The sequence below is a fragment of the Macaca thibetana genome, chromosome 4, assembly GCF_024542745.1.
Source record: "Macaca thibetana thibetana isolate TM-01 chromosome 4, ASM2454274v1, whole genome shotgun sequence".
NCBI lineage: Eukaryota > Metazoa > Chordata > Mammalia > Primates > Cercopithecidae > Macaca > Macaca thibetana.
The window spans coordinates 67,536,987-67,563,390 of record NC_065581.1 but is presented as its reverse complement, the minus strand read 5'-3'; the positions used below and the strand labels follow the sequence as shown (position 1 = coordinate 67,563,390).

General features: G+C 36.3%; 1 protein-coding gene across 4 annotated transcripts in view; it reads right to left on the bottom strand.

The window, feature by feature from the left end:
* COL19A1 (collagen type XIX alpha 1 chain) overlaps positions 1-26,404 on the bottom strand; it is a 336,630-nt gene that overhangs the window by 126,373 nt on the left and 183,853 nt on the right. For all 4 annotated transcript variants that reach the window (XM_050789707.1, XM_050789711.1, XM_050789708.1 and 1 more), the window contains one exon: positions 25,045-25,098. In XM_050789707.1, coding sequence (XP_050645664.1) covers positions 25,045-25,098 — 54 coding nt within the window. The remainder of the gene's footprint in view (positions 1-25,044; positions 25,099-26,404) is intronic.

The following is a 26,404-nucleotide window of genomic DNA, read 5'->3' as shown; positions in this document are numbered from 1 at the left end:
TCATTCACAATTTAGGTTATTTTGCTGTTATAATTTTTGAGCTTCTCTTCTTCTCACTACCAAGTCAGACTCTGTAAATGTCCCATTTACTTGTTGCTTTTCCCTTTGGCATGTGGATCTTCCTAGTTCTTTTCTGCTTGCCTGATTTCTGCTTGCCCTCACGTCTCTCTACCCTGATTCTGAGGCCAACCCAACCCTTCCGTTTAGATTTGTTGGAATGCCTAACTGCCTTCCAAACCACCAACTCTCTAAGGCCCGGATTCTGACTCTGTTTTCTAGGCCTGTCATTGCCAATATTTGCCAAGCCACTTGATGCGTCTCAGTATCATGGGTGGGGCAGTGGTAGGGTATGACTAAACAATTTCCTGAATATACTGTGATGTATTTTAACATCTTTGTGCCACATGAAGCTGGTGGAAGCTGGAAGTTCATTGTGAAAACTTTCTTTCCTCCATATTTGGATGTTCACAAGCAGCACACTCCCAGACTGGATAAGTGGAATTTGGCCTTTATATACACTGCCTTTCTGTCTGAGAATTATGCCGTCAGGCTTCCACATCTCTAAAACATTCCACTTTCACAACACCTCATGAATGAAGACTTTTCTCCTTCACTTTTATTATGGGAACTATTATATTTGTAAGTTTAGAGTCGACAAAATTGACATGCAGAGGGACAAATAATGCATATAAAATGATGTCTTATTTAATAGAAATGTTAAAATAAAAATAATGTAGTGAAGTTCATCTACAAATTTCAGACAGGTCAGGGGCTAGGCCAGTGAAACAGGAACAAGCTCAGAATTACCAGTGAGCATTGGAATAAATAATCATTAGTAATATTTCATATCTTGATTTCAATTAAGGTAAAGTGACAGGACATAGTTTTGGTATTTCTAGTTACATAATCTAAAAGACATACTCAAGGGGTAGAATTCTAGAGCTACATTTTCAACGTCCAGGATTGAATTGACTAGTACGAAATAAGTTCACAGAACTACAATCAATAACTGCCTGACAAATGAAGAGAATTCTAGAGGATCAGTGAGACGGAACTGTAAAGGTCACCCAATTTTGAAATGGAAAAATTTTCCTTATGTAATTCTCAACTAATTGAAGTGAATTTAATGGATTAAATTGCATTTTGATACTTAAGTGCTGATTTCAGAAAAAATCCCTATAAAAAAGATGTGAGTAAATTTTATTTGGCAGAAATTTACTGTCTGTTTTACCTGCTGTGTTGGGGGAAAACAGATTAAGATGATTAAGACCTAGACTTGCCTTCATGGTAGAAGAGAAGGGACAATTATTCACAACAGGTATTTAGACAGACTTGTTCATTTGGTTATAGATGATCTCAGCACTTCCAGTTTCCCTTTGGAGTGGAGGGATCATGGGGATAGGAGGAAAATGTGGGTACAAAAAGTCATCTACACAACTTCAGCAACAACCTGGGACGTTATACCCCCTGAAAAGTCCTCAAACAGGGGATAGCTTTCCCTGGATGCACCTGCAGTAACCTGTCTTAGACGTGTGTGTGCTCTTTGGTTCTCTTCTCTTCTGATACTTATCCTCAACCTTTAGATCAAGCGTATTCAGAAGGCATTTCCCAGCTCACCACTTCTTTTTCTTGCATGATAGATTTAAATATTGGGAAAATGTATTGATGACCTTTAAAAACTGAACACTTAGGACATACTATTGTGCAAAACTGAGAGTATTTTTCTTTATTTGAATACCAGTTTTCGCTTCCTTAAACTTAACATCCAATGTCATTTGAAGCTGTAACTGGGTAAAAGTAATTCAAAGTCTGTCCTTTACAATCCACCTTCTCTCAGCTCCCATCAGATTCAACATTTCCCAAAATAAGGTTAAGGTTTCCTGGGAAAGCTGGTGACCCAGTTGGTCCTGCCAACAGCAATTGTTGGTCAGTTGCCAGATTCTTTTTATGTTCTTTGACTTTTTCTCTGTTCACCTCTAGGGAAGTATCCTATAGGCAGAAACCCTAATAACATCTTGTTCCCCCGATTCTTGCTACATCTAGTACATATGCATTTACATTTACAAAACTCACATAACCAGTTCAGCTTTCTCAACTAATAAATTTTCCATTGTGACTTTTAAACTCTTTATTTGTTCACCTGCTGGCTTTTCACTATGTTTGTATAGGATATTTTCCCCACTTTCAGCAGGCATGTGCCCAGAATTGTTCATAAATTAATTCAAGAAGCATTTATGAAGTCCCTATTGTGGGTTAGATGCTTTACCATGCTCTGGAAATACCTTGAATTCTGTCTCCATAGAGCTTATATACCAGTGAGGACAATAATAGTAACAGATGCCAAATATCTTGGCATTTCAATATGTAATTCAAAGAAAGTTACACATATTGTTCATTTAATCCTAAAAATATATTTGAGGTATTCCCATTTTAAGGAAGAGGCAAATTAGTGACAACATAACTTGCCCAACGTTATGGGACTAGTAAATAGCAGAGTTAAGACTTGAATCCAGGCAACTTGGCTGTATCGTCTGTGACCATTACCACTACGCTATACTTATTGCATCTCTAAGAACTAAACAAATAAAGATATGAATTTTGGATAGTCATAGGAAATACAGAAAAATAAAGCAGGTTAAGGGAACACAGAGTTATACAGGAAGGTGTGCTCTTTTAGACAGAAAAATCAAAGAAGGCCTCAGCAGAAACCTGAACCAAGTGAGTCCACGGATCATGCAAGGTCTGAGAAAGAGCATCCAGTAGAGGGAACAGCAACAACAAATTCTTCAAGGAATAGTAAGAAACACAGGTTGCTAGAGAAGAGCAAGTGTGTGGTTGGGTGGCAGGCAGGCCAGATTAGGCTGGGCCTTGTAGATTATGGTGAGCGCTCTGAGTTTCATTACTGTCATTGTGATGGGAAGCCATTAGGAGTTTTGTCTTAAAAAGGTCATATTATATAGGTTGGTATAAGCACCTGCTTAGGTAGAGAATAGCCCAGAAGGTAAAACTGCCACCAAATTCATCATTTAATACAGAAGCTCAATAGAACTAATTTTAGGTTATCTGTTTTAGATCGCTTATAACACTTTCTTACATGTGTGTAGAGTTGATTATATGTACATTCATCTCTTGGTATCTGTGGGAGATTTGTTCCAGATCCCCACTGTCCAATACCAAAATCCATAGCCATTCAAGTCTCTTATATAAAATGGTATAGAATCTGCATACACCCTCTCATATACATTAAATCATCATTAGGTTGCTTACAATACCTATAACGAAAATGCCATGTAAATAGTTGTTATATTGTAATGTTTGGGGAATGATGACCAAAAACAGTCTGTACATGTTCAGTAAGATGTAACCATATTTTCTTTTCAAATATTTTCAATCCATACTTGGTTGAATCTGCAGATGTGAAACCTACAGATACAAACAGCTGACCACAAAACATTTCCAAGTGCAAATCTTTTTTTTTTTTTTTTTTTTTTTTTGAGATAGAGTCTTGCTCTGTCACCCAGGCTGAAGTGCAGTGGTGTGATCATTGCACACTGCAGCCTCAACCTCCTGGGTTTAAGTATCCTCCTGCCTCAGTCTCCCAAGTAGCTGGGACTACAGATATGTGCCAGCATACCTAGCAAATTTTTAATTTTTTTGTAGAGATGGGTGTCTCTAGGTTGCCCAGGCTACAAAATATTTTTAACCTTACATTAACATTTTATGTTACTGAATATAATATCTATTATTCTCTGATATTTACCCAGCCCATTGTTTTTGGCTGGAAAAAAAAGACATACAGTATAAGGAAGTGAGATCTATTTCATCCTTCATTATAAACTATAGTTTTTAAAACAGAGAAGGCTGCATTGTGTAAGTAATCCTACAAGACTTATAAAAAGATATTAATAATTTAATGAACTTGTGCTTAAGGGAGAAAAGTGTTCTTGAAACATGTCAGGATGAATTTTCAAGGGAAAGGCCTAATTAGCAGTGTCTGAAGCATATGTCATCACATTTAGAAAACACGAACTAGTCCCTGTGGACAGAATGGTAAGTTGGATTTTGAAGCATTAACTACTCCAGTTAATAGGTATGATTAACGAGCAATATGTCAGTCTGCTGGCCTAACTCAAGTGAAAGAACTTGTAGGAGAAACAAGGATGTTTAAACTCATCCACAGAAATATGCAAATTTAGTTTATTGTCTCATTTATATTATGATCAACCAATAACTTAGAGATCTTGTGGGAAATAATGCCATAGTTTGGGCTCTTTTAAAATATAGAATCAAAGCTATGAAGATGCCCTAAAAAATACATGCCTAACATATCTATCTTTTTCTTACACATAATAAAGTATTTTTACCAGATGATTATTTGGAAAAAGTCAAATTGAAGAAACATGATTTAAATCCATTCAAAAGAGAAAACACACGTAGGCAAAATCTATTTGATGTCAAGATCTCCAGAGGCAAAGAGAAAAAGCCAGTCACTTGTCTATGGGATTCTAAACATAAAATTACATGGCAATATTCACACGATCATTTAGATGTTTGAGCTCCTAAAGACAGACTCTTAATTTAAATCTTTCAAAATCAACAATAACTAAAACTACAGGAGCTAATGTTGGAAACAATCAAAGTTACAGATTTGTTTACTACTTTAATGAGAAATCAACTGCCACTTAGGAACACAAAAGAGTGGGAAAAATAAAGATAGTCTTGTATCAATGATAAGCATTTGTACATTTATTAAGTGTTTACTATATCCTGGATATTGGAGAATAAAGAGAAAATTATACACAGATCTTGCCGTTGAGGAGCTCATAGTTTGGTACTAGAATATTTCTCTTCTTTCCTCAATATAAGTTTTGTTCTGCACCAAAAAAAAGGGCTATTTAAAGAGATCCACAAAAGAGAATAGTAGTTCACCAGTATTTTCAAGAATTATAAGTCTGCATTAAACGTGGACATGAGTGGCTTTGGACAATTGGAGTAGCAATATTTCTATTTTGGCATACTTTGAATACTTGTTGCCCATAGTCATGTTTTCTATTTTAGAAGGGTGCAGATTATATTGAGGTGATACAGATTCTAACTCATATATTTATGAAACAAATTGATCATTGACTTAAAAATAAAAAGCAGGATAGAAAAAAAAAGTGCATTGTATGAGAAGCCAGAGACCTGACCACTAGTATATCCCCTTTTATTTATTAATTAAGCGAATCTGAACAAATCACATAATCTCTCAGCCTGAGCAGTTTCTACCTTAGGAAAAAAAAGGAATAAAAATATACCTGCCTAAAGATAGTGGGCTAGAATGAACTCTCTGTAAAGGTGCTTCTGTGCAGAAGGTCCCAAGCATTCCCAGAGGAATTAAACTGCCTAGGGCCATGGAGAAGGTGGCCAAACACATTGAGATGTAGAGCCAGTGATCAATTACATTCTTGGCAAATATCTAAGAAAAATATGCCCCAAATCCTCAGTTTGAAATTTAATGTTACTGAGGCCATCCTACTGGCCTGAAATAAAACCTTACATAGCATGCTCTCTCTAGTGCTGACACTAGTGTGTCATCATGGATAACTTATGGGACAGATGTGTCACAGAAATGTTTTTCAAATGGTGGCAACATATAGTCACCAGTTATCTCGCTCTCTTTCCCTCGTAGCACTGGTAAGAACTGGCAGTATGGCGATCCTTACCATTGCTGGCAAGGTTAGAACTGAAGTTTTCAGACTTGAATAAATTTGACCTAACGAGGCAGTATCTATAGCTTTGGCCTCTGTTTCTAAATGAAATGAATATTCCAGATTTTACAACAGACAAATGAGGGCCCTTACTCAAAGTAAAAGCTGAACTCCTTACAATGAATGACCTGCAGGGCTGTGCTCTGCCTTTCTATGTGGACTCTCTTACCTCCTCTCACCTTCCTTCACCATTCTAGCCACACCGACCTCCTAAAGTTCCTTGAAATTTCTGTCTCAGACCTTTGCACCTGTTGCTTCCCCTACCTAGAAAGAGCTTCCCTCAGCTTTCCACATGGCCGTCATCTATTTTAGATCTTTGTTCCATGTTCAGCTTGGCAGCAAGGCTTTCTCTGACTTCCATACAACACTGCATATCCCCTTCCTCTGCTTTCTTAATCTTGGTTGCATGTATCACCATTAACCACACTAAAACTTATTTATTTTGTGACCATCTGTCTCCATAATAGAATGTAAGTTCCATGAGGGTAGAGGTTTTTGTCTATTGTAGATGTTACTAAACTTTTCCTGTCAAAAGTAAGAAATATTTAAAGTAAATATTTTAGGCTTTGTGAGACATATAGTCTTTGTCACAACTACTCACCTCTGCTGTTGTAAGCCCTCAAAGTCAGTATGTAAGCAAATGGGCATGAATGTGTTCCAATAAAACTTTATTTAAAAAAAAACACATGGTACACCAGATTTGGCCTAAGGGCTGTAGTCTGCTGATTCCCAGTCTATTGTGTTCATTGGTTTATCCTCTGCCTACAGCAGTTTCTGGAAAACAATAGGTGTTCCATAAATCTTTGTTCTTGTTTTTGGACTGAGCTAACAATGAAAATGGAAGTAAATGTAACTTTGTACTAGACAAATGAAGAGTTTGTGCTAATGAGAAAAACAGTGTAATTGCATTCATTACTATACTTTTAGATGGGCGTCAATACCAAAACTGTGAGACTAATTATGCCTTGAAAGTTCTTTAAGATCTGGTGATGTTTTTGTTTTTACTTTTGTTATTGCTGTAGATAACATGAGATAAAACCTTTGTAAATAGTTTGAAATTATTTTGTTGAGATATTTTCAAAATGCAGATATGTAAAAAGAGTAACATAACAAATGATTATGTTCCCACAGCACATCATTAACAACTAGTCATAGTTTGAAATATTTTCTTCAAGATTTTTTTAACCAACAAAATATCATAGATTAAATGGAAATACTTTTTGACCATCTGTAGTCCTTTTCCCCTCACCTTCCTCTTGGGATAACTACTCTCACAAGTTTATATTATCTTTCTGTTTCATGTATTCTTAAAGAAGAAATATACATACACATGTATTTTTTCTTGTATTCAATATTATTGTTTTTAAGATTTGTCCTTGGTGTGTGTGTGTCGAGGGGGTGGGGCAGGGGTGTGTGTAGTTTGTTATATTTAACTGCTGTGAACGCTGAATTCTGTTGTGGATAGGAAACACTTCCAAATGGAAATATTTCTAGAGTAACAAAATATAGAAATACAAAAAGTATAGGGCCATTTATTATATTATAGGGCAAAGCCTCAATTAGTTTTTGATGTTGTACGTACTGGGGTCTAGTGTTGCTCAAGTCTTTCACCCCAGAAAAGAACTAACCGTCCAAGGAATCTAGCAGTTTAACATCATTTTATTTTTCTCTGATAGAAAAACCTTATCCCACAAATGTCAGTTCAGTTATTAATACATGGTGAGTGTTGCAATAGCATAACTCAGTTTCAGCATTTCAATTTATCCAGCTGAATTTAAAAATACAAATTGGGTATCATATGGAACTTTTCTCTAATAGCACAATAACATTTTTAAATGGAGTTTAAGATATAAACTGAGCAAGCTGAAATTAAATTTGGGTCTACTGATCCAGGTATCAGTTTCTTAGAGCTTTGAAATAGAGTACATGTTTTCAAGAGATAAGATATATGGTGACCTTAAAAAAGCCTTCTGACGTATTCCATAACATCAAGGAATGGAAGGAAAAAGAATAAAGAATCCTTATGAAACATTTGCAGTCCACAAAACATTTCAAATAGTACCGTGTCAACCTATGTTATAAATAGTTTAGTCTTGATATTCAGCTGGTTTTATAAGCATCTATGTGATGACAAAGAGAAAAAATTCAAAACTGTTCTAGAATATCATTAGAAGTACAAACACTTTAAAGAAACCAGTTGTAGTAAAAGTTTACTTATCCAGCGCTTTACTAAATGGAAAAGTCTACTAACTGGCACTTCCAAGCTTCTATAGGATAGTGCTAACTGGCTTAATGACTTAGGAGACGGGGCTCCAGTTAGCAGATACAGTGCTTTCCTTATTAGCTGCAGCTCTACGCTGAGGTACCGTGTTAATAGTTAGCGGGGCACAGGCTGGATTTCACCCAAACACCCATTGGCTAGTCACACTTCTTCCTGGGGAACTGTGCTAAGAACAAATCCAGAGAAGTCTTCGGATTCCAAAAGAAGCACTAAATCTTTTCCACGGTTTTATTGCTAGAGGATTTTATTATGTTCAAATACTTAGAAATTAATATTATAACTATGATACAATAATTAGCAATTATTGAATACCTAGCATGTGATAAGCCCTGTATTGGCTACTTTACACATGCATTTTTCTAATCGTCACTTCGGGCTAGGTACCATTAGTATTATTTCGGTTGTATAACTGAAGAACTGAGACTCAGAGAGGCTAAGTAGTATTCCCTGGATCATACAGGCAGGGCTCACCCAGGAGTTTGCAAGAGTCCAGAATTAATGCCTTTTGAGACTTGACTTTGGTGAGGTTATACAGAGGGTTACATTTTATTAATAAAAAAATTCAATGAAACAGATATCCATATGAGACATAAACGAATCCAACAATGAACAGCCCTCCTTATAGAAGTAAGGTCTGTGGGTTGGTTGGCTTCACCAAAGCCACTCTACAGCAGAGGGAGCATATCCACCCACCACCTAGCATTCATGTGCACAAGCTGTACATCTGGAAGAGAAGGAAAATCAAAGGGGAATGAATCAAGGCAGCCTCCAGACAGAAAAGGGGCTGAGCAGAGGCAAAGAGGCAGAGAAACTTCTGTGTCAGTATCAGGCTGGTCTCTGATGACACTGATTTTCCTCTACATTGGTTAAACCATTTTGTATATTCTATTGTATTCTGGCCATTTATTAATATTTCTAAGAAAATCTGATTGTGACCCACTAAGTTGATTTCTGACTTGCTCATGGATCACAACTCATGGGTTGAAAAATATGGCTATTGAGGGAGCAGAATTTGGCGATAAGACTTGAACGTGACTACCAATTTCTTGCTTTGTGGCTCTGAACAAGTCACATTAACTTCTTTAAGTCTTGGTGTCCTCGTCCCAGTCAACATTAAGTCTAAACTTGACCCTAAAGTTAGGGTCTTCGCAAACCCTTACCTGGATTATCTTAAATGGTTTCTGCTTGTTTGGCTGTCTATACACCTAAATCTATCAAATAACTGTCCTTTTTGCGAAACTTTAGGGTGTTTTAGCTGTAAGTGGTCATACAATAAATTATCTGTTTTAATCCTTTGCGTAAAAGGGATCTTCTAATTTTAAAAAGGTAAGTTGGACTATTCTTCACAAATTATCCATTAACTTTCATTTTATGTTTTTTCCAGGGGGTAAAAAGTAGAAAGAGTTGAGGGAGGAAACTGCTCTTTCCTTTTACAATACTCTTTCAGAAATTCTATTTATATAATCAGTTTTAGCCCTACTGGTTGTCTTGCCCTGCATATAGACTGCAGCAGAAATAGTCCAGGTGGCCAGGAATAAAACAGAACATACAGTGAAACATGTTACCCTTGTTTATATGGAATATGGCTGCCTGGGTTCTAAGTCCTGGTAACATATGTTGCATAGCTAAGAATTCATTGTATATTTTGCTGGTTAATTTTCAGAGTTGACCTGGCTAAGTGCACATTTCTCTTAATTATTACAAGGTTAAACTGTTTTAAAAAGCTTAACTAATCATACTTCAGTAAAAGGAATTCCTTCTGCTGGTGATAAAGTTTTTGTTGTTACAGTTTTAGCCTATATTTAGCCTATACTAAATCAGCATTTCTCTAATTCTGTGGGAAAGGACTGGTTTTTAAAATATCCTATCTGTCATGAATCAGTTCCTTTACAAAATATTACAAAGCTGAATTGCTAGAAAAAAATGAAATAAACACATATGAAGTATAAGTTCCAGGGTATATTACTGAATTCAACAAACAAAAAATGATACTTAAAAGATATAATTTTTAAAAATTAGGGAAAAATGAAAAAAATTACAAAACTGTACACATTATTTAAAGTGTTTATAAGGCACATAAAGATTCTCTATGGCACTCATTAACTTTTTGTCATTTTGTAATTGCAATGAAACAAAAAATCATGATTGAAATAGCGATTCCCCATACTAAGTACCCATATGCACTCTTTGAAGAAATAAACACTATTATATAGTTTTTAACGTAAACCATGATCCTGCTTTTTGCTTGTTAACATACCTACTTTAAGTTGAATTGACATTTCTTATAGGGCAGGGGTCCCCAACCCCCAGGCCCTAGGCTGATACAGGTCTGCGGCCTGTTAGGAACCGGGCTGCACAGCAGGAGGTGAGTGGCGGGCTCCTGTCTCCGCCACTCTGAGCTCTGCCTCCTGTCACATCAGTGGGGGCATTGGATTCTCACAGGAGTAGGAACCCTATTGTGAGCCACACATGGCGAAGAATCTAGGCCTTACGCTTTTTATGAGAATCAAACTAGACCTGATGATTGAGGTGGAATAGTTTCATCTCGAAACCGCACCTTCAACCCCAGTTCTTGAACAATCTTCCACAAAACCCATCCCTGGTGCCAAAAAAGGTGGGGGACCATCGTTACAGAGGATAACTTTTATCTAAAGTGCTTCATTGGCTGGGCATGGTGGCTCACACCTGTAACCCCAGCACTTTGGGGGCCGAGGCAGGTGGACCACATGAGGTCGGGAGTTCGAGACCAACCAGGCCAACACGGTGAAACCCATCTCTACTAAAAATAAAAAATTAGACTGGTGCGGTGGCACACACCTGTACTACCAGCTACTTGGGAGGCTGAGACAGGAGAATCGCTTGAACCCAGGAGGTGGAGGTTGCAGTGAGCCAAGATTGCACCACTGCACTCCAGCCTGGGCAAGACAGAGTAAGACTCCATCTCAGAAAAAAATTAATTAATTAAAAAAATTTAAAAAGTGCTTCACTGTTTTGTTTTAATGACATTAAGATAGAAATAATTTTAACAAAGATATGTTTAAGGAAATGGAAGAAGAGATTTTGAAGTAATTTTAGACTGTGAGAATATTATTTACAACTTTTATTTAAAAATGGAGCAAATGATGCTGTATTTTGAAAATTAATCTTCAATTCTTCATCAGTAGTCAGTTAAAGCAAATCACCCTATACATTATTTATTAAACAATCTCTCAATGAAATAAACAAATTCAACATTCTAGAATTCCTATATATGCATCTTCTTTTGACGGAAAATAAAATTTGAAATGTTCTATCAAAATTGTTAAATATTTGAAGATAACTTTTCACTGATGTAGAATATCAAGAACATCACTTGTTTCTTTAATAACTGTTGTAAAACTATGAGAATAATACTGTAACAATCTCTAGAAACTTTAGCGCTCACTCTTTTATTTTTTCCCACCATTGAAAAACATATTACATTCTTTCTTTGCATGGAAGTATTGATATTATTTAAAATACTGACGATAAAGCAAGTCTATAAAACTGTTCAAATTTTATTTTTAAAAAGGTAAGAATAAACCGGTTTCTTAACTTGCAGAAACAATGTATTCCTTAATTCTAATATTTTTGATAAAATTTTTCTCAATAACCATCATACCTCAGCATGCAATAATAGTTGTGGTCACTTTCCATATTATCTCAAAATAAAATGATCTCCAATTTAACACATTAATCTTTACAAATTCACAATTTTTGCCATGTCATTAAGCCTATTGTTTAGTTCTGCTGACATTTCTTTGTTAGCAAGAATTTCTTAATGAAGGAAGCTATGTGTTGATTTACATTCTGGTACAAACTCTTTAATTTGTGTAACTGCTTCAGATTTTTTTTTTTATTTTCAAGGAAAGTCTACAAGACTTTCAAAGTCTGAACATGAACAGTAATAAAATCTGAGATAGTTTCATAGATTTGTTCATCTTTTTTTGTGTGTTAATGCTAGAAAATGTGCCTAGTTGTTGAAAATGATGTGGCAAAGAAAGAAAGCAAAATAAATGGTTGGTTTTTAAGAAATTCCATTATAGGTAATTAGATTTAAATGGAAAATAAGATAGAAAGTACTATGGAGGTGGGGCATGGGGAAGACAATTAGAAATATTTTAAGTCTTAAGAATAAAATATTAAAGATTAAAGCCCATCCTACTGAATGCTGTGGGGAATTCACCTATTCTATTTTTTTTGCTTTAGCTTTTCTGATACTAGAAATTATCTAATAAAAGTATATTAGACACACTCAGGTCATGCAATTTTGACAAAATTAAAAAGAAAGGGAATAGCGCACCATTTTCTATATTAAATTAGAAGCGTAACTTCTTTTGAATTCGTAATTCTTATGCCATCCTCATTTTACTTTGAAAAGGTCTTTATTTCTATGGCAACAGCTGCAAAGAAACACACCACATTCACTTGCATCAGCTCCCAGTGAAAAAGGTTTTAAAGCCCATAGTAAGTTACCAGTAGAGTATACAAAAATGTATCACCATAACCACAAGGACTTACTGATAAAAACACAGGCAGGACTCTTCATATGGTAAGACAGTCCCTTGACATTTCCTCGCTTGGAAACGATACTTAATTAGCATGCTTCAGAAATTTTATACCATTTGAGAAAAAATAAATGACAGTTTACAGAATGTGCACAGAGACATAAAATGTGAAAATTGCCAAAAGCAATAAAGATAAGAACGATTTAATTTTGACAATATTTTACCCTGACCTCATTTATATTATACCAATAAATCAAAGTTTTCCAAGGAGTTAGAACTGTGTTCTGACAAAATGAATTTGTGAAACAAAATAAATGAATTCAGACAAATGTCTGATAACAGAAATGCTCTTCTAAGATACCACTGGTAATTTACAAAGGAAAGGAGTCTTAGATAAAAGGGATAAAATGAAATGCCTACATTTCCCCCAGCAGCTTGAAAAACCTAGCAAAACTGAAATTGAACTGAAATTGCAATAACAGACTTTTTCTTATCCCAAGGCCTGCCCCTTTCACCATCGTTTAGTTTGACTTCCTCTACTTCTATATTTCTCTCTACTTTTTACCTAAGTTGGGCTTGCCGTTCATGAGGGAAGAAAGTAGTAGGTATATCTATTGGCCTGAAAACAATCTTGAGATTAATGCCTCTTATAAACAGCAAATGTTTTACTAAATCATATTTACACTAAAAAATTCTTTCTATATGAGAAGAATATGCATATGCAATGTGAATATGCAATAAGCCTTTATTTCTAGTTTGTTCCCAAAGTGAGTGTCCCTGCCCCTCCTTTCCTTTTCCTGTGTCCTCAAGGTAAAGATGCTGACCCATGTTTAGCATGTGCCTTCCCTTTTGGCCTCTTCTGGTATGTCTGGATTATTTATTATTGTTTGCTGTTGCTAGCATCTTCAGTTCCTCTATTTACAGACTTCTTTGCTTCAGTTTGTAAATATAGTTGAGTATTCATATATATATATATATATATACACTTATGAGAAAAAATAAACAAAGATGTTCCTTGACCTCTCCCAATGTAGTCTTATGCCATCTCTCTTTACACCTCAGCTTTTGAGAATAATAGTTCATAATCCCCCGACTTTCTCAATATCTACTACACTCTTGAGATCCGTGCAGTGTCACATCTGCCTTTGTGCAACACAGACACTCTAAGAAACTAGCCTCCTTCAAGATCACCAATGATTTTTTCTCAGCCCCCATCTTCCCTGATACCTCTGAAGAATTTCCTGTCAGTTGGCAGTCGCCTCCCTTTCAAAACTTTCTTCTTATGCTCCCACTTTTCTATACTTTAAACTTTCTGGTTCATCTCTCTACCCCATTCCTATATATAGGTTTAGCCAAATGTCAAGGTTCTACTCTCAGTTCTTTTCCTTCTAGTGTCTCCCTTGCACACTGCCCGCTCACCCCACCATAGTGGCTTTAGTTATCGCCCTTAAACTGATGACTTGCTAACAGTAAACTTTGTTCTTCTACTCAGCTCACATCTTAAGGGGCTGGTGCACTTTTGATTGCAGATCCCTTCAGTAGCCCTAATGCTGTAGGCTTCAAACTGACTTATCTCTTCTAAAAGAATATTTTCTTCAAGTGTTTTCTACTTCATTTAAAGGCACTATCATCATATCAGAGTTGATACATCAGCAATCACTTCTGAAACTTAAGTCCTTTGCCTGGTCTATGTTCATTCAATCTCCTTGATGTCACTCCCATCAGCCATTTCACTGGTTTTTATAATCATGCTCTTTATTACTTATTGATTAGACGACAAGAATAGTTCTTTCTTTCTTTCTTTTTTTCTTTTTTTTTTTTTTTTTTTTTTTGAGACAGAGTCTCCTCTGTTGCCCACACTGGAGTACAGTGACACGATCTCAGCTCACTGCAGCCTCCGTCTCCTGGGATTAAGAGATTCTCCTGCCTCAGCCTCCCACATAGCTGGGATTACAGGTGCATGCCACCATGCCCAGCTAATTTTTGTATTTTTAGTAGACACAGGGTTTCACCATGTTGGCTAGGCTGGTCTTGAACTCCTGACCTCAAGTGATCTGCCCGCCTCGGCCTCCCAAAGTGCTGGGATTACAGGTGTGAGCCACTGAGCCCGGCCTATGAGGTTAATATTATCAACATTCTTTTAAAAATAATGTCTTCACTTTCACTCAAACTCCACCAAGGATTCGGTGTTAGTGATGTTAAGGATTGTGTTTTATTTCACCTCTGTACAGGTGCAGTTGGTGCCAGGCTTGGTTGGGCTCAGTTGCCATGGGGTTGGCTGTTACTAGCTTCTATCTGCACCCTTTCCTGGAGAGTTACCTTAGACTACAGGAGCTACCTGGCCTGGAGATACTGGGAAGTTACTGCCATCTCCCCACCCTGTGAGGGCAAGCCTCGCGCCTTGCTTCAAGGCAGGAGAAATTTTATGGTGCTCCAGAGTGTCTTGTGAGATCAGGGGGAGACTTGATGCTCCTGAAACCATATTTTGCCTGCATTCTTGTCTTCTCTTGTCTGCTTCCCTCGCTCTCTTACAGGTTTCTTCTGTAAATCGCTTATACAAGGATCCCATTTTAGACTCTCCTTTTAGGGAAACCTGACTTAAGCCAACTTCCACAGTATTTCACACAAAACGGGCACTCAAATGTTTTTTGAGTAAATAAATAGGCCCTCAGGTCTCTCAGAGAGGCTTTTTGTTCAAATGTAGTTGCCTCACTCAATACAGGTGTTTTTGCTTATTTCCTTCTTTTCCCTACTCTCTATTCATACGCTCTTGTCTTTTCCTCTCAGTGTACAGATTTTGATTTGATTGCATTTATAAGACCCTCAAATACTTTAAAAGACAAATAAACTATAAACATGATTTAATAAATGCCTAAAGGTATGGAAATGCTTCTGCAAAAGATTTGGAAGACTGCATAAAACATGTGGCCAATGGAGAGTGTGAAGCAATGGCCTTCAATATGGCAGAACAACAGGTGTAGATTTTTTCCAATGATATCTTGCTCTTTTCATTGTATTTACTAAGATTGCTTTTCTTAAAGTGGTATTATTATTGAATAAAAATATTGAATGCACATAAATTATTTGTTTATATTATTGAATTTTATGTGCATTCAAGGTATTAAATATACTTGTAGATACTCTGCAGTCATCTTTCTCACGGTTGCATAGACACATTTTTAACATCTCTCACATAAGAAATACAAGCAACAATTCTTTCTAGTGTTCAAGAAGTGCATTGTCTGGTGATTTGAGAGCCACAAATGACACCATAATACAGTGGTCACAACATACATTGTATACTGTTGTGAATTTTAAAAACACAATGGATAACACTTACATACATGTACATACATATATGTATATGTTTGTGTTGGACATATTAAAATGTCAAATAAATATCAAATTGATCTACAATAATTTGTAAAAAAAATCCAAGTAAAAGTTTACTGGTTTTGAGGAAAATGAGAAAAAGTAGTTTCTAAGGTATTTCTGAAGAATTCAAGAGCGACTCTCAATACTACTATGCCAAGAAATTTAGAAATAAAAACACTGTATAATCTACATACATCATATAAAAGGGAAATTTTCAACTTTTTAAAGAATTATGGCATCACATTTACTTTGCAATAGCTTCTCTCTTGATAATTAAAATATAATGTATAAGAAAAACAAAAGTGCTATAAAATTAAAGTTGCTTTGAGAATTATGTGCCATTACCTAAGGTAACTCAAAATACTATAGAGTTTTACAAGGTTGAGGGCTTGATTATTTATTGGAAACATAATTTGCTGGCTTTCAAAGTCATTAGGCCATAAAAATGTTTCATACTCCAAATGTTTTGCATTTCTGAAAACTTATCTGTTTATATTTTCCAAATTGATTAATAACTTGTGATTAATTCTTGGTTTGGCAGCCACCCACACATATATTCACTCCATCCCAAATGGATAAATAACGTTCTACTTGACATTTCCAATGGTAAACGTATGAAATAGTTACTAACGTGTTCAGTGTAATGTTCTGAATAAAGATCCTGATGCAGGTGTATTAGCATATCGCCACTTTGGCAGAATGTGCCTTCTCCTTTTCCTTTCTCTTTAAGTGTTTCTGTGGCTAAGTAGGTAATATTTATAAGACTTCTTCAGAGAACACCTGTCACCAGAGTGCATTTAAAGTGCTTCTGGTTTAATCCCATAATATACCTGAGGGCTAAGTTATGATAAAACAGATAAATTTAGACTAGAGTCTTGAGTGATTTGGTTGAAGTCGCAAATTAATCCAATTGCTTTCCTGAAAAAAAAGAGCAGTTCTGACTCTCCCCCTGGTCCATCACTGGCTAGGCATTGCTGGTTCCCATCTGTTGGTGCAGGTTATAGGGACAGAATGTGTGCTCATCACAATGTGTGGAGACCACAAAAGGATCAGCTGTAGATACCCGTATTTGTCCCTTCTAGTGTGTGGCTTTAATTAGAAAAATTTAGTTAGTGATTTTTAAGTAACTTTTTAAAAAGTTAGTGATTTGGTTAAATTCTCAATATTCTCTATTTTAAAAATATGCAAATCTGGGTTTCTGTGTGATGCCACACAATAGACAATGGGTGTATGTTATGTGGAACAGTTAGAATAAATAGTCCTGCAGCCTTGGAGAATTGCCAATGTTTCCTGGGTCTCTGTTTTCTTATTTGGTGGGCTGGAATGATGCTCTAGTATCCCTTTAGCTCTAAAATGTGATGATTTGATGTTCCTGAAATGGGTCCACCCCCACCTCTCCAGGCTTATCTCTCTGAAGCTCTTAGCCACTTGGCCTCAGGGGCTGAATGTCTCCAGTTTGAAGGAGTCCCCATTACATGATATGCCTCTTCTGCATCAGAGAACAGCTCTTGGGTCTATTCACATAAATAAATAAACCATTCAGACTCAGGGTCCTATTTGAACATACAAAACCTTTTTTCTTTACTAATCTATATAAAAGAGAAAACTTACTATGTTATTTTGTTACAATACATATAATGTCATTCAGCTCTTCATTTAAGTGAATGTTAAGGACCTCAGCTCATTGTTGCTTTACTATCGATATAAGTATTATTGGAACAAAATCATTGCTTACAGTATATTTTCTGATTGACAGCCTTTCCACGGCATTTTGTCTCCTCTACCTCAAGTGCACTGCAGAGACCACCAGTTAGAGTGAAATTTACCACAAGGAGACACAGGCACATTGTCAGTAACTAGCTGTGCTATTTAACTTTATCTAAGGGATGGCCTGTGCTCACAAAGTCTGGGCTACATCTCTTGTTCACCTGATTTTAATTAGCCTGAGCTAGAAGTTGTTTCCCAGCATCTTGTTCCTTGATTTATCTTTCCCACCAGTAAGAGAATATGAGGCAAAAGTAAAGGATTATCCTTGCTATACAACTACACCCTTGAGGGCATTTGTTTGACATGAACATATATTAGCCTTTTCCCCTTTGTCCTGTCTTACTACATTGCTTCAGTAACTATATTCGGTAACTATATTTGATCCAATTTTAGGAGACATCAAGCACCTGAAGTCCACTATGGAGCTCTGCAAACAGAGATGCAGGGATAAACACAGATTTGCTTATTTTTATCCACTGAGTTTCACATTTGGTTTTGTAAATTCCAACAAAGTGTTGGAGAAAGCTCTGCAACTGCTGCTTGGGACCTGAACAGGGTACCCAATTTCTCAGTTTTCATCTAGAAATGTCAGGCAGAATTAAGGATGGTATCTCTTGTAAACTCCCAAGATAATACTCATGGAGACATTCTGAAGAAATGCCATAGCAAGTAAACAAAATAAAATGTTATCTGCAAGCCAAGAATTTTCTAACAAGCAATAAGCATGAACCAACAGTTGTAGAATACAGAACATTTAAAGTGTTATTTTTACGGTATATGTTTACATTTATTGATGAATCCAAGCAAAAAAAGATGCTTTTTTTTCTATCTATGACCAGAGTTAAAACTATTATTTAAAGTAATTTTTGGCCTTTTCTTGCTAGTAATACAAATTCCTGGTAGAAGGACACCAGTCATAGTTTTAGTGAGAGCAGAATTATGAAACACTCATTGTGCATTTTAAAGGTCATTGTCAGTTTTGACACATAAAGATAAGAAGACAATCATATCGCCTGTGAAACTAACAAAAGTACTTCCCATAAATTCATAATTATCCATTCTTTTCTCTATAAGACTCCTCTCTAAAATTCAAGCCTGTGTAAGGATTTGCAACTGCAGACAATTGTTAGTGGTTTCTACCAGGCCCTGAAATCATTTCATTGGAACAATTGGATCATTTTGTAGCTGTGAAGTTGGTACCTTGGAATAAGCTATCTTAAAGTAAGAAGAATACTCTTTTTATTTTTTTTATTTTTTTTATTTTTTGAGGTAGAGTCTTGCTCTGTCACCCAGGCTGGAGTACGGTGGCACAATCTCGGCTCACTGCAACTTCCGCCTCCTCAGTTCAAGTGAGTCTCCTGCCTCAGTTTCCCAAGTAGCTGGGACTACAGGCGCCCACCACCATGTCCGGCTAATTTTTGTATTTTTAGTAGAGATGGGGTTTCACCATGTTGGCCAGGCTGGTTTTGGTCTTCTGATCTGAAGTGATCTGCCTGCCTCAGCCTTCCAAAGTGCTGGGATTACAGACATGAGCCACCATGCCCAATGAAACACTATTATTATTATTTTTTACTATACTGTGAGGCAGGTCTGACCTCCATTACTGTCTTGCTGTGTTCTACAAAGTTTTCATAGAGCATGGCTAGACTACAGGGGCATAATTTCACTTGAAAAATATTCTAAGCCTCATAAAAACAAATAAGCTTAAGGAAAATTTTGCTTAGGTGAGTCCTGTTGTATGTGTTGATTTCATAGAAGCAGTGACTTTGATGTCCTTTTACCTAATGAGATCAATACACCCCAGTACTTATTAAAAACATAATTCACTACTTCTGTTTTCTTAGGTAAAGTATATCAACCAGTTCAGAACGAAACCAAAAGAAAAACCAAGTGTAAATTTTACATGAAAGTCCTGGTAAATTTATACATGATCAGCAGAATTTGTCCCTCGAACAAATTTTGAGGTCTCAGCTACTCCGCAATGATGACACCAATCTTCATCTCCTTCTTTAAGGAAAAGGCAATAGTCTACTCTACCTTGCAGACATTTTTACGTACTTAATTTTATTATCAAGTTAGATCAACACTGGGCCTCAAGCTTCTGGGGCATTATAAAATGGGCATGGACATCTAAATAAAGTAAGATTCAGGTAAAATTTAAATAAAATAGATTCAACAGAGTAGTAGCAAAAAAAGTCATTTTATCTTAAATATTTTTTCTTGATCAATTAGACATTCTCCTTAATCAAGTACTAATATTCTGAATCTGTATACCTGCATTCCCTTCTATAAACATCTTGAGATCACTAGGCTAGGGATGAGAATGATGACTGCAGCTAACACCGACATGGCCTACACCTCATCACAGCCCTGTGGGGTAGGCGTTATTATCATCTCCATTTTCTAAAGCAGGCAAGTGAGGTGCAGAGTGGCTGAGGAATTCACACAAGATCACACAGCTAATAAGCAGTAAAGCTGGGGTTTAAATTCAGGCAATCTGGGCCAGGTGCTGTGTGACTCACGCCTGCGAACCCAGCATTTTGGTAGTCTAAGGAGGGTGGATCACCTTAGGTCAGGAGTTTGAGACCAGCCTGACCAGCGTGGTGAAACCCATCTCTACTAAAAATACAAAAATTCGCCGAGCATGGTGGTGCATGTCTGTAATCCCACTTAGGAGGCTGAGGCAGGAGAATCACTTGAACCCAGGAGGTGGAGGTTGTAGTGAGTCGAGATTGCACCACTGCATTCCAGCCTGGGCAACAAGAGCAAAACTCTGTCTCAATAATAAATAAATAAATAAATAAATAAATAAATAAATAACTAAAATCCAGGCAATCTGGCTCCAAAGTCTGTGGTGCAACCTGTATGCTAAATTCCAAGTTGCTTGCACCTTAAGATGTAAGTAGACATGCTGCTTGCCCTGCCCTCCTGTACTTTTGTAGGCTCCCAGCTCATGGAGGATATGTGACCCAGCCCCTTTGCCATCAAGTGTGAGCTGGTGCAAAGAAACACATCTTGATGGGGGCAGGGGTGGGTAGGCAGATGTTCTCTGTGCTGTTTAGAATGCAAGGAATCCTGACTCCAGACACAGCTTCAAAGCCAGCTTGGAGCAAGCATTTCAAGGGAAAGTAAAACCTGCACAAAAATGTTGCAAGGAGGCAATCAAGAGGATAGTTGCCCAGAGAGGGTAAAAAGGACAGGCACAGGCAGAGAGGATAAACTGAGAGCAAGACAGGCAGGATAGAGGGGTACGTTACAGGGAATTTAAAACATAAAGTTTCTGCTCAGGATCAAAATTAGGATCGAGCAACTGAGTGCAAGAGTGAGGCATCATCTTGGTCCAACCACACAAACTTCTGTTTGGGGCAATAACTAGTTGATTCACCAGTAAATGTTTTTTTTTTCAGAGAACTAGAGGAACTTCTTCTAAAAAGACCAGGGTAGCTTCACGCTAACCTTGAGATTATCCAGACATGCATTTAATGTGACTAAAAAATGAAAATTGAAGGTTACGTAAAAACAATTATTGTTTTCCTTATTTTTGGGGAGGGTCTGTTAGGCACATTAAGAAATCCTACAAGTAAACTACACCTTAAAGGGAATTTTTATAATGCCAGTTCTTTTGCAATGTTTCTTGTTAACATCCATGAACATGCTCTGCTACCTGAAATATTCCACTTTTCATGAAGATACTTGTCTGGATTTCCACCCAGTTCCTGTCCTTTCCTCTCCACCACATTCTCCATTGTTTGCCTCTCCTTCCTCACAACTCATGCCCTAATTTCCTACATTTTCCTGAGATTTTTGTTTCCAGTGCCCTGCTCACTACTCAACTGAACTTCTCTCCACTGGCACCAATTCCAGCCACTTCTCTTATCCAGCATCACTCCACTTACACTGTTCCAAATTTTAATTCTGCTGAACCCTTCATGAATCTAGAACCACTCTTCTGTTGACTTCTTGGTCCTGTAGTGGCCAGGTTCTCCCAGCCTTTTTCCGCCTCATGATGGATTAAACCCCCTCTTAACTTCCAGGAAGGTCCCCCACACCTGACGCCATTCTCTTCTCCCTCATTGTGATCTGAAATATTCTCACCTGTAGCTTAGGGGAAATATTCAACATTCATTGAATTCTAAAATCTGTGTGAATCCATAAAGGATGTAAGACTAAAAAATATGTCAACCCAACATTTTGCTTGCAGGGCTTCAAGAAGATAAAGTAAATAAATAAATAATGGCATATAAAAGATCCAAAAAAGGAAAATCAGGAAGTTGAGAAATAAAAGAACCCATAAATTTCAGATACCTATTGTCACAGAACATTGTTAAGGTTAAGAATAGCTTTTAAGTATAAGAAGTCCATTACTTCTACATTTTATTAAATGAACACTTTATAAACTAAGATTTAGCAGCTTAAAGGATAATTTAAAAAATCAAATCAACTAATCAAAATTTCAAACAGAACTTTAGCGTGGTACTTGCAAAAAGATAGTGTTGCTATATGCTTATAGGAAACTACACATAGAGTTAAAGAGAAAAAGAAAAAGAATTCATCAATCAGAATCCTATGTCTTTAATAATAATAATAGCAATATTAACATGTTTCTATAATGTTTGATAATTTTCAAAGCATGTTTAAATGTGACACTCATGTTTGAAACTTACCATAATTGTGAGATATTGGTAGAGTAGTAGCTACTACCTATTTAATCATTGAGGAAAATCAACAAGCTAATGATTTGTTTAAAATTAAATGTTCTGCTTTCATTAAAGTCATTATGTCTAGGAATGAAGTGCATAAAACTTCACATATTTTATGTTTCATTTAAATAGACTTAATGACAGTCAATACCTTCTTGGTCAAACACTCATAAACAAAAAACAAGAGTTTTTTTTAACACTGGGTAAATAAAAAATGATTTTAAATTCCTAGATTTTTCTCACTATTGTTTTCTACTGCAAACTTTAGTGAAATAGAAAAATTACTGGTCTTAGCTTTCAGAATGTGCATCTGTATGTATACACATATATGTATATACACAGGCATACATGTACAAGTACATTTATATGTCCGAAACGGCTGAGTACTCCTTAACTATTGAGGTGAGAAGAAATGTTGGCGCTCAGGTGGACCTAAATGTAAATATGTAAGAATGCTCATTTTTAAAATTCATTTGCTTCCCATTCAAGTAGCTTATAAAGTAGAATAAATCACTGAGCATTTACGGATATAATCCACATGCATATAATCATTTGTAAATGTGGATAATGTCAATAATACCTGCTCTAGCTACTTCTTTTGATACATAGGGCGTTTGTGAAAGAGCAGTAGCAATAATGACAAAGTATGCCTAAAAGTGTCTATAAGTTCTATTACATTCTTTAGTTTCTGACATTATGTTACTCTTGATAGAAGATAAAATAAAAGTAATATAAAATTATCTGGACTATACACATTTATAAATGGAGTAAATTAAATAAAATAGTGATTGAACTTTACAGTTTAACTAATTTCCTTCATTACTATCATGGAAAATACATGTTTAATTTATTCTTTAATCTACTTTCTTATAAAATGCAAGCTTTGATAGGGTACAATTTTAATTTGAAGCATTATTATTTTTAAAAAGCCTCATTTAAATATTTTTTCAGTTCAGCTAGTATCTAACAAGTCTGTCATAATTATCTTACAAACCAAATCAAGAAATGTGGGTGGGAAGGTGGTAGGGTTCAAATACATTTGTACATGATTTGATTGCCACACTGCAAGGACATCAATGGTGGGAAAGATGGTAGCTTAGGCTGGTGTTACACAGGGTTGTCAGGCCATGTTCTGTTCAGGATTGATTAACGATTTGAATGAAGACAGAAGGTAGGCTTATCAGATTTTAAAGCAGCATAAAGCTGAGAGATATTTCACTGGAAAACAGGATTCAAATCATTTTTTCAAAGCAAAAAGCCCCCAAAGAACAGAATGCTACTAGGGATTAAAATCAAGAAAGATGAAATTTAACAAGGATCAGTTCCTATTCTGTGATTCAAAAAGGCAACTGTACAACAATAGGCTGGGTAAATACCTGACTTAACAGCTTTCATTACAATGAAAAGGTAGAAGCATTTAATTGACCACATGTCAATACAAGTCAAAAGTACAATACTAGACAAAGAAGCATTGGCTCAACCTTAGGCCATAACAGAAGCACATTGTCTGCGGTATGGGGTGTACTTGCCTCATTTTACTGTGCCCTAAGTAAGACCACATGTATCCAGTCCTGTTCTTGACACCTCTGGAAAGCCAATGAGTGTTTTCTGGCAAAGATTATTGGCATGTTGGAGAGTCCAGAATCCATATGATAAGACAAGTTAAGAGAATTGGGATTTTATTAACTTGATAAAAGGTAAATCTTGGTACAATACACCACTGACCCTCAAATATGTGAAGGACTATAATGTAGTTGAGGAAAGAGACTTATTTTACAGAAGGCAGAACTGGGAATAATAAATGAGAATGTCTAAGAAACATATTTGGGGTTAATAATAAAAGAGAATGTGGGACTAGAGTCAGAAGCTCAAGTTTAGGCAAATCATCTAAACTCTCTAAGTCATGGAATGTTCATCAACAAGGGAACAGAAGTTGACAGAACCTGTGCTATTTAGTACAAAGACTGCCATAAATAAGCATATGAGAAAGGACACACAAGATTTTTTGAGACTTTAAAATGATTTGAAAATGATAATAACAACAGTAAACTACAAGAATCGGGCCCACTGTTCATATGAAGCTGACCAGTTGTCATAACACTGCAGGGCTTCCTTTTACTGGGGAATAATGAAATTGAACTGGACTAGAAACAGGAGGTTATTGCTCTACTACCAATTCCAACAACAATTTATTTGCTACTATTTTGTCTCAGTTAAAGGCAATAAATGGCAATGAAAGGAGAGTTATGAAAAGCCAGTAAAGTCAATAATTTAATTTGGATAAAGAATGTAGTTAACATTCACAACCTTTATGGAATTAATAAAGAGCCTGGACCTCCACAAAGATACTCATCAACTTAATTCAAAAACTAAAAATATGACCTAAGTGCTGTAGATCAAATTAGGGCTAATTCATTTTATTCAAACAATACCTCTACACTTGTGCTGCCAATCTTGAGAAACATAGAATTTTCTGAATTGCAAAACCTCTGTCAAAATCTCAAATCTCAAATTTCAGCCTTTGGATAGTTGATACTCTCCATATGTCCATCTGCTTGCTATGTTTCCGTTTCATTTTCATTAGTGTTCTGAAATAAGTAGCCCCTGAGTTAGTAATGCCTACCAGTTGTTCCAAGTTTACTTACCCTCTGACCCTCTTTTCCAGGTGGACCTTGGGGGCCTTGTATCCCCAGGGAACCCTATCAGGAAAAAGAGACACATGTTAATAGACTGTTTCAAGTACACCTGCCCCACAAAGAATGTTGTGAAAATTAATAATTATTGTGTTTATTAAAACAAACTTTTAAAGTAATTTGAGCTCTTTCAAGGTTGAACTATATAATGTATTAATGACGAATTGCCCTTCTTTGACTGGTTTATCTTTGTAGCTAACTCCAGAAAGGAAAAAAGGCAGTCCCGCACCAGGTGTGAGACCAAATGTTCACTGCCAGTGAAGAATCCCATATGATCGGAACCATGTTACAACAAACCACCGTAAATAAGTGGTAACAATATTTCCAAGCAGAAAAAATACCTCTTTATACATTTAAACTCTATAAATAAAACTACATTTTTGGTTGAGAGTAGCTTTGTAAGTATATTCTAAGGAAATGCATGATTATGGTGTTGGCTTCAAACATGTGTCTACTCATAACATTGAACTTTTAATATTAAAAATATTATTTACTGCTTTCTCATAATAATATAAAGTGGTAGGGAAAATAAACATTCTTTTTTTTTCAGATCATAACAAAGTCTTAGGAAATCCCAGGTATTAATCTGGTAGTCAAGTCTTCTGATTCTTATTTTAGACAGAAATTCTTACTCCACATGAAATTAAAAATGATGATATTGCCATTTAAAAAGAATTTCAGCAGTTATGACTACTTCTTTCCTGTTGCTTCTTTCTTCCCTAATCAACCATTAAATGTGATAGATTTTAGTCTTATTTTCTTCTCAGTCCACATTCTCTCACATTGATCTCATACATCTGTGGGTGTTGGATTTTCTAGACCAGCAATGCCCAGATCTACAACTCCAGTTTATCTCTGAGCTGCATTCAGACCACTACCTGCTTGATGGAACTGCTGCTACCTCACAGGCATCCACAGTTTACCTCATCAAATGCTGAACTCAGGATCCTCCCTCCAAAACTGGATCCTCTTCCACCATGCCCCAAATCAATAAAATCCATACCACACTCTCTTCATGCTCATGCCAGAAATCTAGAACTCATTCTCCACACTCAACTCTCTCAAACTTCTCTCTCACATACAGTTACCAAATCTTGTTGACTTTATCTCCAAGACAGGTTTGGATTCATCCATTTGTCTCCACTCTACTGCTCCCGTGTTCTTGCTTATATGTAAGAGTTTCCTAGTTGATTCCACACACTGCTCCCTCCATTCACATCACAGCCAAACTGATCCTAAGAAAATCAGGCTTGATCTTCCCTGATTTGCCACTTGGAGACAATGCCTTATTTCAGTCTCACAGTGCCTTGCA